Source organism: Ipomoea triloba, chromosome 8, assembly GCF_003576645.1.
Source record: "Ipomoea triloba cultivar NCNSP0323 chromosome 8, ASM357664v1".
Classification (NCBI taxonomy): Eukaryota; Viridiplantae; Streptophyta; class Magnoliopsida; order Solanales; family Convolvulaceae; genus Ipomoea; species Ipomoea triloba.
The window spans coordinates 19,555,058-19,566,482 of NC_044923.1; the positions used below are offsets into that span (position 1 = coordinate 19,555,058).

At 31.7% G+C, this 11,425-nt stretch overlaps 1 protein-coding gene across 1 annotated transcript in view; it reads right to left on the reverse strand.

Annotated features, from left to right (window-relative positions):
• LOC116027993 (carotenoid 9,10(9',10')-cleavage dioxygenase 1-like) overlaps nucleotides 1-11,052 on the reverse strand; it is a 16,080-nt gene extending 5,028 nt beyond the window's left edge. The window contains exons 1-10 of the mRNA XM_031269794.1: nucleotides 10,913-11,052; nucleotides 10,408-10,548; nucleotides 10,153-10,255; nucleotides 8,532-8,794; nucleotides 7,689-7,868; nucleotides 6,653-6,731; nucleotides 4,548-4,629; nucleotides 3,588-3,650; nucleotides 3,290-3,428; nucleotides 1,340-1,667 (exon numbers count right to left, since the gene is read on the reverse strand). Of these exons, the coding sequence (XP_031125654.1) occupies nucleotides 1,340-1,667; nucleotides 3,290-3,428; nucleotides 3,588-3,650; nucleotides 4,548-4,629; nucleotides 6,653-6,731; nucleotides 7,689-7,868; nucleotides 8,532-8,794; nucleotides 10,153-10,255; nucleotides 10,408-10,548; nucleotides 10,913-11,035 (1,501 nt within the window). The 5' untranslated portion in view covers nucleotides 11,036-11,052. The remainder of the gene's footprint in view (nucleotides 1-1,339; nucleotides 1,668-3,289; nucleotides 3,429-3,587; nucleotides 3,651-4,547; nucleotides 4,630-6,652; nucleotides 6,732-7,688; nucleotides 7,869-8,531; nucleotides 8,795-10,152; nucleotides 10,256-10,407; nucleotides 10,549-10,912) is intronic.
• Nucleotides 11,053-11,425: the final 373 nt, after the last annotated feature.

An 11,425-nucleotide genomic window follows, 5' to 3' on the forward strand; every position in this document is an offset into this window, starting at 1 on the left:
TTTTTTTTTTTTTTTAAAAAAAAAAAAAAAAAAAAAAAAAAAAAAAAAAAAAAAAAAAAAAGAGGAAGATAGTTCAAAAATAAAGAATTCAAAAAATGTGTTCCAACTAAAAAATTAGGAAGACATTTTTCACAAAATTAGACCTTTTTTCGAATTAAAAATAAAATATGTATGTATTACTTATATTGGAAAATGTAATACTAATTAGGAATAAAATATTTATTATTTAAATGAGAAAATGTAATACTTTACATTTTTATTTTAAAATATTATATTTTTTCTTATAAGTAATAAACACTTGCCAACATTACTTATAAGAAAAAAGATAATACAAAGTTTTGATGAAATATGCAATACTTTTACATCGAAATATAAAAGTATTACATTTGTCCTCAAAAGTATTATAATTTTCCTTATAAGTAAGAAACACTTTATTCGTATTTAGTATTACAATTTTCAGTATAAGTATTATACATTTTCATATTGACGCGAACCCCAACCCGACCCGTTTCACGTTTAAGGATTCGTGAGACGGTCTCACACAAATATGACCCTACAACAACTATTAAGAATGTGACCACAACATCTTAATTTAAGAAAAAAATTAATTTTGATCTGCGACTTGCGCAGGTTGAGCTTGCAAGGCCTGCAAATTTTTTTTACCCTAATCCGTCTCACCACAAAATATTGTCGGATTACAACAAAATATGCCATGAGTTATGATATATCTAGCATTGTGGACTTTGGTCCAAAATGACATTTAGATATGTGTTTGTAGTTAATAGATTATGTGATTGGAAATAAATTGAAGGCACATAATTTATTAGCTACAAGCACACATAATATGTTAACTTAGGCACATAACATGATATTAACATATTATGTGTCCGCAGTTAACATATTATGTGTCTGTAACCAACAAATTATGTATATTAAAATTTACTTAAAGACACATAATCTATTAATTGAAGACACGTAATATGTTAATAATAAACACTACAATTTTTAGACCAAGATCTATAATATAAAGTGGATCATGGTGCATGGTATAATAATAGTAGGTATAATAATGGTAGGATCAACATGTGGGTCTCGAGCTACCTTAACTCCCCTAATAAATGTAAAGTCTACCTTAAGAGGAGGTCGGGAGTTCGATCCCCCCTTGTATGGAGAAACCAATATGGTCAGCACTTTGCCCCTTAATTGGGTCGGCCCGGTGCGAACGAGGATTAGTCTGAGTATGGTACGGGCTTAAAGGTGCCTCCTGTTCGAAGGGCCTGCTCAGGACACCTCGTGGACATTCCAAAAAAAAAAAACACTAAACAATTAATAAAATTACCTGAAATAGAGCTAGCTTGCGAGCCAACAACTTGGGTGTAACCAAATTTGTTTCTAACTCCCACAAAATTGTGATTAATCATCGGAAATTCCATGGAGAAATCAGTTCCGGTGAGAATCCTCTGCTTCACCTCTCCGGTATGCATGTTCAATCTCCATTCACAAACGCGACAAAGAAATGATTCGTCGTCTTTAGAAAATTCGTCACAGTTTTCGTCAATATGATCTTTTGTATGCTGAAACCCTTTGGAAAACCATTCAAATTTCTCCAGTCCAAAGTCAGGTCCTGGTATAGCCGATTTACAGGCTCTCAATGCTATTACCACCACCTATCACATTAAACTGAAATTTTCTCAGTACCCAAACAAGAAAATTCAAATCATATGTCACACACCGTGTCTGTAAAATTGATTTGTTACCTTTATGCGTGAAAAAGTCTTTATATTATACAATTAAAACTCATCTAAAAAGGAAATATATATACATATACATGTATGTATGTATGTATATATATATATATATATATATATAGGGAAAATTGTAATTGTTACCCCTCCATAATATACCAATTATCAATGTCACCCCTGAATTATTAGTGTTGTAAATGTTGCCCCTCAATTTTAAAAAACGGTGCATATATTGCCCCTCCCATAACGAAGTAGGGGCAATATTTACACCACGGGAAGGACAATATATGTACCGTTTTTAAAAATTGAGGGGCAATATTTACACGACTAATAATTCAGGGGTGACATTGATAATTAGCATATTGTGGAGGGGCATAAATTTCAATTTTCCCTATATATATATATATATATATATATATATATATATATATATATGTCAGCTCAAATGCGGTCATGCCTTAACGTGCACTGCACTATTAGTTATGAAAAAAAAAAAAAACACCAATAGTGTCAGGGAACATACAATAAAGAAATGCACCAATGCACCAAAAAATGCACCATTAGGTACGCATAAACGCATCACACAGTGTTCGAAAACGCACCATTAGGTGTGATGAGGTATGGTGCATTTTTTTTGGGTGTGTAGTGCGTTTTGTGGTGCATTGGTGCATTTCTTTGTTGTGCGTTTCTCACAGTTCTTTGCCCATCTAGTTATCATATCCTACTTAAAACCAATTGGTGATAAGTATGTGGACATTAACCATTTAACCACATCCCTTCGACGCCCAACAATCCCCCTCCCAACACTTGCCACAACCTTTGAACACCAAGCCCAGTTGCGCAGCACACCTGACTCGGTCCTTAGCCTACACGCTCATCATCCCCTCCTCGACTAGACTTGGTCCAACCTACACCCACATCCCACCTGGGACTGGACTTGACTTTCGCCTCACCATCGATTCGAACCCGTGACCTCTGCTCTGATACCAATTGTTGGATCTCCCGCTGCATTATGCTTACTTCCCAGGGGGTGTCACGACTTTAATACCAATTGTTGGATCTCAGCGCTGCATTATGTTTACTTCCCAAGGGGTCACCCATCGTATGACTGTTGTAAGTCAAGCACGCATAACCACAGAATTTTTTGGCTATCTGATTACCATATCCTACTTAAAATCAATTGGTGATAAATAGGTGGACATTAACCATTTAACTATATCCCTCCATGATAAGCAACAACGGCACATTTCAAATCGAGCAAGGGCTAAATTGAGCCAACCTGACCGACACCCAACACCCCTCCTACTCTCCTAGTTGATGATTACAATAAATTAAGTGACTAATGTAGCAATTCAATAAATCTCTAATAAACAATAGGACTAAATAAAACCTCACAAAAAAATTTATTCGGGATAAAGGTCAAATCTCATAAGTTTAGTGTCAACGAACTCCACCTTTATGCATGTGTGGTATTGTGTCTTTATCACAAAATTAATTAAAGAAAAACAAGACCAAATTAAACTAAAAAGACATTAACATTGTACCTCGTCATTATGTTCAAAGGAGTTTATGATGTGAAACACACAGCATGGTTCCACTTCAAACCATCGGATTGAATCAGCATCACCATAGCGTGGCATTACTCCTATTCTCGCATATCCCTCCTTCTCATACTTTATTAATCTGCTTACAACAACATTAATTAATAATTAATATTTCACAAAATTAATCTTAGTGAATTATTTTTTTTCTTAAAAATTTCTTTGTTTTATTTTTATTTTGTTATTGTGTTTGTGTGTGGTGTTAAATACTGTGCATTAAAAAAAATATAGAAGTACTCACGGGCCTCCCCTAATGAGTCGCATTATGTCCAATGTTAGCGGGAAATCCATGACCACGTTGTACCTGCAAATTAATTGTATATAGAAGTCTTCTCTCAAAATGTTGAATCTCCAACTCCAAGAACGGTCCCATGCTCCGTCCCGACAAAACATTTGGAAAGATATAAGTCATGGTATATAGAAGTCTAAGTTTATGGTTAGATCGTACATTTATATTTAGGGTGTGTTGAAAACTCAAAAAATAATTTCTAGAAATCATTTTTCGGATTTTCCGTGTTTGAGAGATGGTAGAAAATTGAAGTCAACGGAAAATGATTTTCTGTCAAAAAGGAAAATAGCTTGATTTTTCTAGAAAATGAATTCACACTTTTTTGGAGAAGCGGATCCAATTGCTTCTTCTTCCGAGAATGCTTCTTCGACTTTCTTCCGAGAATGCTTCCTTGACTTTCTTTTGCCATCCTCTGCTTTTCACATTGACTAGTTTCCGACGAAACTAGACTGGTTTCCGTCGAAAATCAATACAAACCAGACTGATTTCGTCGAAAACCAATCTAGTTTCTCAGTCTGATTTGTACTGGTTTCGTCGGAAACCATTACTCTCTTTTTCCTTTTTTTAATATTTTGTTTGTTATTTGGTAAAAAAAAATAGATAGACAAAGCATAGCGGTTGTCAAATCTTTTTTTAGTTAACAACAATTACAATTTTAATTATACAATTTTGTTTATTTCCTAAAAAATGAATCAAACACAAAGATAGTTTTCTGGAATGCAACTAAACACAAGAAATGATTTTTTTTTTTGAAAAATAACTTATTTTCCAGAAAACATTTTCCAAAAGTCACTTTCATGGTTTCTAAACAACCTTTATATATTATATGCTCCAAAAATCTTTATTGGATTTCATATTATATGATTATGTTGCACATCAAATGACTTTGTGGAAGGAAAAGAAACAAGATACCTTTGTGTAACACCTATTTCATGACAAAGACTGCATCTGTTGAATCTGAGGTCTGCTTTGTGCACTATTTTCTTTCCATCAGCTGAGAATATGTATATTAAAAAAATCCATTAGAACTTTTAAAAAAGAATAATAATATTTTCCTCTGATTTTACCTTCACATCCTAATAGTAATAACATACCAATGAAACTCTTTTTATTTAGGCTACTGTGAATTGACCGACCTCATTCCATGTTAAAAAATGAATATACTTTTGAATCATATATATATATATATATATATATACTATAGAGTCAAAGAGAGTTAGGCCTAAAATGGGTAGAAAAAATGGCGATCAAATTATTTAATCAAATGGATGGTTCAGATGAATTATTTAATCAAATAGATGGTTAAGATAATTCAGATTAATATTATTAATATTGATTACCTAATTTAACCTTACTTTTATGATTATCCGTTAAGTTTTCCGTTAAATATTCTCTTCTCCGTTAATATTCCGTTAACTTTTAACTTACCCATTAATTTCTATAAGAAAGGTATTAGGTTCGAACCTCATCTCAATCAAATTTGACATAATTAAATTTCTCACTCTATTTTACTCTTATTAAATTAAATAAATTAGTAGCTACAACAAAAAACGATACATATGTATTTCTTTAATTTAGAATTATGTGTCTACAATACCTTTATTTGAAAAAATTATTCATTATCAAAAAATTAAATTAAATAAGAGAAATAATTTCATTAGTTATATTGTCTTTATTTTCTCTCATGCAAAGATTTTTTACATTCAAATTTATCAATTGATATTCATTACATTGTCCATTATCTTATTTTTACAATATCTTGTAATTAAATATCAAAGTTATAGTAAAAAATAATGTTATATATTTATTTCCCAAGTATTTTATTAATACTATGAAAAAAATTTTTAATAATTTGAAGCTAATTATATTAACTACTTGGGGATTGGTTGACAAAGAGAGTACTCAAATAATAACCCAACAAATTGAAGCGGAATCACTCTATTTTATTCTTATTGAATTAAATAAATTAGTAGTTACACCAAAAAATGATACATATGTATTTCTTTAATACCATGAAAAAAATAAAAAAGAATAGTTTGAAACCAATCATATTAACTACTTGGGGGATTTGTTGACAATGAAAGTACTCAAATAACCCATTACCCAGCAAATTGAAGCGAGAAACTACTTTTTAATATCTTTAGAATACATAATATTTTAAATTTCCAAATTTTTATTAATTAATTTAATCTTTTTTCTTAAACTAGGGATTTTTCTTTATCCACAATAACTTATTCAACAATAATGGTTGAACCAAATGAACCCCAAGCAGAACACCTAAAGGAAAGTCCATAGCTCCTATATCATAATCTCATTGCATGACGTTGTCATCTATGCTATCAACAATATCCGAATTGCAAATAACACACTACCAACAAAAAGGAAGATAACAAATAGTAAAGATGAAGACAATGATAATGTTACTCAAAAGAGAATTAAGAACACTTAGAAAAATTCAAATTAAAAGTAGTATTTATTTAGAATATCATTTTTAGCCCAAATATTTAGACTATCGATTTTACAAGTTTGCAAACATCTATTTTTGTAATAATTATAATGAATTTTCTATATTATCTTGGATTCATATACTTTGAGTTAGATATTTAAATAAAACAATTCGGCATTCAATTACTCAGGTATAAACTTCTCATATATAATCTTGCATTGATATACTTTCAAATATTTATTTAAATATAAACATTGGGTATTAATCTATTCGCGCAATGCGCGTATAAAACTAGTATATATATAAAAGACCAATCATATATTTCCACGTACATAAGGAGGTGAAATCAAGAAGGGAATGTAGCATCACACTTTGAAACATATTGCATTTACTTCAACTTTTTAGTTTTCCTTTTCTCAGTTCTTTGTTTTCAAATTGAAAAAAAAAATGCACAAATAAATACATTCTCTGTTTTCCTTTTTTTCTAGAAAAATGTATACATATTTTTAAGCAGTAAACACATGTTTTACGGAATATATGTTCCTTTTTCTAAATTAAAGAAATAATGTACCTGAAATTATTCCAAGCATAAAGTAGGGTTTCTTTGGCTCAATCCCCATTAGAACTAGTTCTCCAGTGCCAGGGGCTTTCTGCGTAAGTTTACAAGTCAATCAACCTACACTTGTGGTCAAACATATCATGATCTCTAGAGTTGTTTCATTTAAATTATTTACAATTTATTTTCTTTTGTAATATTTAATTAGTTTTAATGGATGAAGGTTATATACTTATAATGTGTCACATTATAAGTACTATTAAATATAGAAAATCAAATTTAAAAATTATAAGAGAGCACTAATAATAGAGATAATAAGCGAAAAAAAAAGGAGTTATTTGATTAAAGAATACTGAACGTGATAGGTAAAAATGAGACAATTAGAAGAAGAGTATTATTCTCAAAAAAAGAAGAAGAGTATTATTTATATAGACAGACTACAATTTTTTAAGTGATTAATTAATATGTTGGACGAAGGTTTAGAGGATGAAATCCAATACCCTGCCACTAAAATGCAGTGCTAATTACGAGGAGACTATTATATAACTGCACCTTCACTATTAATTAGAATTTTTGATATAATGATAGATGTTCAATCCTAATAATAATGTCATCTATGTGTTCTATGGAAACATGACATAAACATATGAGTCAAATTTAAAAAGATATAGGCCTGTTTAGTAAATGGCAGTTGGCTGATTTGGTTGGCTATTTGGGTTAGAAGGTATGGTTTGTTGATAATATTAGCTGATTGTAGAAAGTTGTTTGATAAATTAGCTGTTAGCTGATAGCTGTTTGGTATAATTTATTTTTTCAAAAAGCTAATTAAAAAGGATGCTTTGAGTAGTCTTTTGAATTTTAGCATTTTGGAGTTGCAAAAAGCTTATTAACCAAACAATCAATAGTGGTCAAATAAGCCAAAATTGACTGATAGGTTGATTATTTACCAAACACGGCCATAGGAATTAAGAAAACAAAAAGTTTCCTCACAAAAAAAAAAAAAAAAAAAAACAGAAAAACAAAAAAACAAAAAGTGGGGGTTGGAAAGTACCTTGGGATGGCTAGTGAAAGGTCGATTCCAAGATCCATTTAGGTTCCAATTACGCAGCGTTTGAAGAGAAAAGATGTCTATCTCTTGGGGCAAGTGGTTCTCTGCAATTGAGTAGTACTTGTTTGAATGCTCAAAAACATTGGTATTGCTTAGATACTTGTTCACTTCACCAAATCTCAACTGCAATAATAGCAAAAAAGAAATTTATTGTTTAGTCATATATATTAAGGAACAACATGGATGACTAATAAATAATATAAATACTGTCAAATTGGTCAGTTTGAGACTCTGGTGATATAAAGTTAGGAGGTCAAAGTAAACTATTAATTATTTGTTACGTAGAGATCGATAAAGGTTAGTTAAGTCTAGTACTCAGGGAAATTTTTTTATAGAGGTAGGTAAAGAGTCAAGTCCAGTACTGAGCATTTCAAAAATGTGATGACACTCTACAAGTAAGGAAATAAATTTGCGCCTTCGCTACTAGCTATAACTTTTTGGTGTAAATGGTAAGGGTTTGATCCTAACATTATTGAATTATACTTGTTGGGCGGAGACCAGCAAATGGTCAAGTCCATCAATTGGTGACTGGAGAAATTGTTGTGCGGAGTCTAGTGAAGGGTCAAGTCCAGCATTCTATCTCTCAAAAATGTAATGACCGTCTATATATAAAGAAATAAAATTGTACCTTAGCTACTAGCTATAGCTTTTGGCATAGTCATAAACGTTTGATCTAACAAGTGGTATCAGAGTCACGGGTTTGAATCCCAACAAGAGGCAAAAACTGTGCAGTTAAGGTGTCACCTCGAACTTAAAAGAATAGTGTTTCATTTGCAAAAACCTTACCATATTTAAAAGGTAAGCGAGCACAACAGCGAGAGAGTCACCTTCAATTGCTGGAAGAAATCCTGGTTTCTTCCTAACTTTTTCCAGCTTGAAAGTGTCTGTTTGGACGTGTTTGTTTTTGTACGAAATGTTCCAGGCGGCAGTGCGTCTATCTTTGACGAAGTACAGAGCATGAAGCATTCCTTCTCCTTCTATCCAAACGTGGCTTGACTTCCCAAACATAGATTTCGTCGACTTTAATCCTCCAAACAGAGGGTTTGGGCCTGCAAAACATTATTTGTCATGTTCCACTTCAGAACATGGTTGAACTTTTCATGAAAAATAATTTTGTTCTTTTTCGTTTTTATTGGATACAATAAGCATAACAATCTAATGAATTGAAGTATCTCATTGTTATACCATGGATTAAGGTTCATATTGCATTTTGAATTTTGGTCCAAAAATTATGAGCATGCAATTAACACATTCTATACCTGCAGACATATAAACAAATTGAATTGAATGCACGTAACACCGTAACTGCAGGTAGAGAATATATGTTAACTACAGATACATAACATGTTCCAACATGTTATATGTCTGCACTTAACATATTTTTACATGCAATTAATAGTTTATGCATTTGTAGTTATCATGTTATATGTCTGCAATGTTATGTGTCTTTAATTTGTTCAGAAGTACAAAAACATTAACTATAAATACAGGATGTGTCAATTACATATACAAAATCTGAAAATTATTTTTGAACTAGAGTCCACAATATAAAATAAACCCTCCCTCGTCCATTGAATAATTTGCTTAGCTTATAAATCCATCCCTATGTAATTTTTAACATGAAACTCTCAACAAAACGTACCAGTATAACTATATATAATTATTAGCTTGTTTTAGTTTTATCAATTCTCTATCAACTTTCTTTTTCTTCTTTTTTACCATTTATATGTATTTCTTGAGAGATATATATACCATTTAGAAGTGAGAAATAAAAGTAAAGAATTAATACCATTTCTTTCGAGTATAGTGGTTTTGCTATATTTAATCTTGAACTTTCAAATTAAGTATATGTGGTGATCAGGGCCGGATTTTAGGGGTGCAAGACGTGCGACCGCACAGGGCCCCAAAATTTTGGGGGCCCCTAGTCCGGCCCTGGCCTAATAGTTAGTATATGTATTTGTGAATATATTGGTTCAAAATTAAGTTTTTTTTTTTTTTGCATTTTTCTCTTTGCAATTTTTCTTCAATTCGCAGTTTATTTATACTTTGATAGGGTCTTAGTTAGTTATTAGCATAGGGCCCCGCAAATCAAAAAACCGGCCCTGGTGGTGATTCAACTTTTACGTTAATCATCTATGGTCCTTCCATTATCAATTTTTAACTAATCATGGTCTTTCAACTTTGAAAATTTAACTAGCCAGGAGGACCAAGACTGGTTAAAATTTGATAGTTGATGGATCATGAGTTGTTACTTTGAAAGTTGAAGGATCATGGAGTGTAGCAATTTGAAAGTCGAAGGACCATAGATAGTGACAAAACTACTATACTCCAGAGACCTGAAATGGTATTAACTCTAAAAGTAAAAAACGAAAGTAAAAACAAAGGTTGAAGGTGACTTTGTAATTACCATTTCTTACGTAAACTCCAATGGGGAAATCCTCAGGAATCTTCCCTTCGATAGTAGTCACGCCAACAGCTTCTCCGATCTCTTCCACCGGAGAAAAATTACTCTTACCAAAAAAAATATGATACCTCAGTTTTATAACTTTAATTTTCCTAAACATGAAATTACAAATCTTAAAATGTATATGTAATACAATGTGAATATGGAAATGTTGGTGTCCGAGACACAAAGCCAATACGAGGAGAGTTGAGAGACAACCTGCGAGGGGAGTAATGGTTGGTCTACAAATTCAAAAGTTGAGTCCACAAAAGCGTCTAACACTCCCACACAAGTCTTCTTAATGATACTTGGAACATGCTTTACCAAGGTTGTAATGCGCTCCAACTCCTTTGACAATGGCTGCAACCATCACATACAGATTGATGAGCATATGATATATAAAATATAAAGAGTTAATGTCATATAAGGTCGTTTGAGTATAGTAATTTTTCAACGTTTAGTCCTAAACTTTTAAATTGAGTACTGTGGTCGTTTAATATTCAAATTGTTACCATTTATAGTCCAAGTTAGCCACCATGATCCTTCAACTTTCAAAATTTAACCATCTATGATCCTCCTGGAAGGACTACAGCGAGTTAAAATTTGATAATTGAAGGACCGTAAGTGGTTATTATTTACCTTGACTTGAGAAGAAGATGATGATGAAGATTATTTCAAATTGCAGAAAGTAAGATGAGAATGAATAGAATGTAGTGTAATTTACCTTGACTTGAGAAGAAGATGATGATGACAACAAAGCTCTTAGATTATCAAGTTTCATAGGGATTATTGAAGGTTTGTGTATGTTGCAACTTACTTGAAGTAGTGAATAGTTCTTAGTGCCCATTTTACCTCTCCCCTCTATCTCCCTCTCCCTGAAATAGAAAGAAATTTCTTGTGTTTTTCAGTGCCTAAACACAAGAAGATAATGTTTTTGCCTTTTTGGATATAGTCATGACTTCTAGCACAAGGGTTTTAAAGAAAAGGACCTTACCTAGTCCAAAAAATGGCATCTTTTGGTTGGCATTTACATATTTTCTCTATGGATGCAGACATATATGTGGACCGAATATTTTTTTTTAATAAACTAACAACATGACTACAGTCTATAATATATATATATATATATATATATATATATATATATATATATATATATATTGATAATAGGTAACATATATGATATTGTTGGGTGCGTGGTAGCTTAGTGAGCTGAGTTGAGCATCCTGCCATTAAA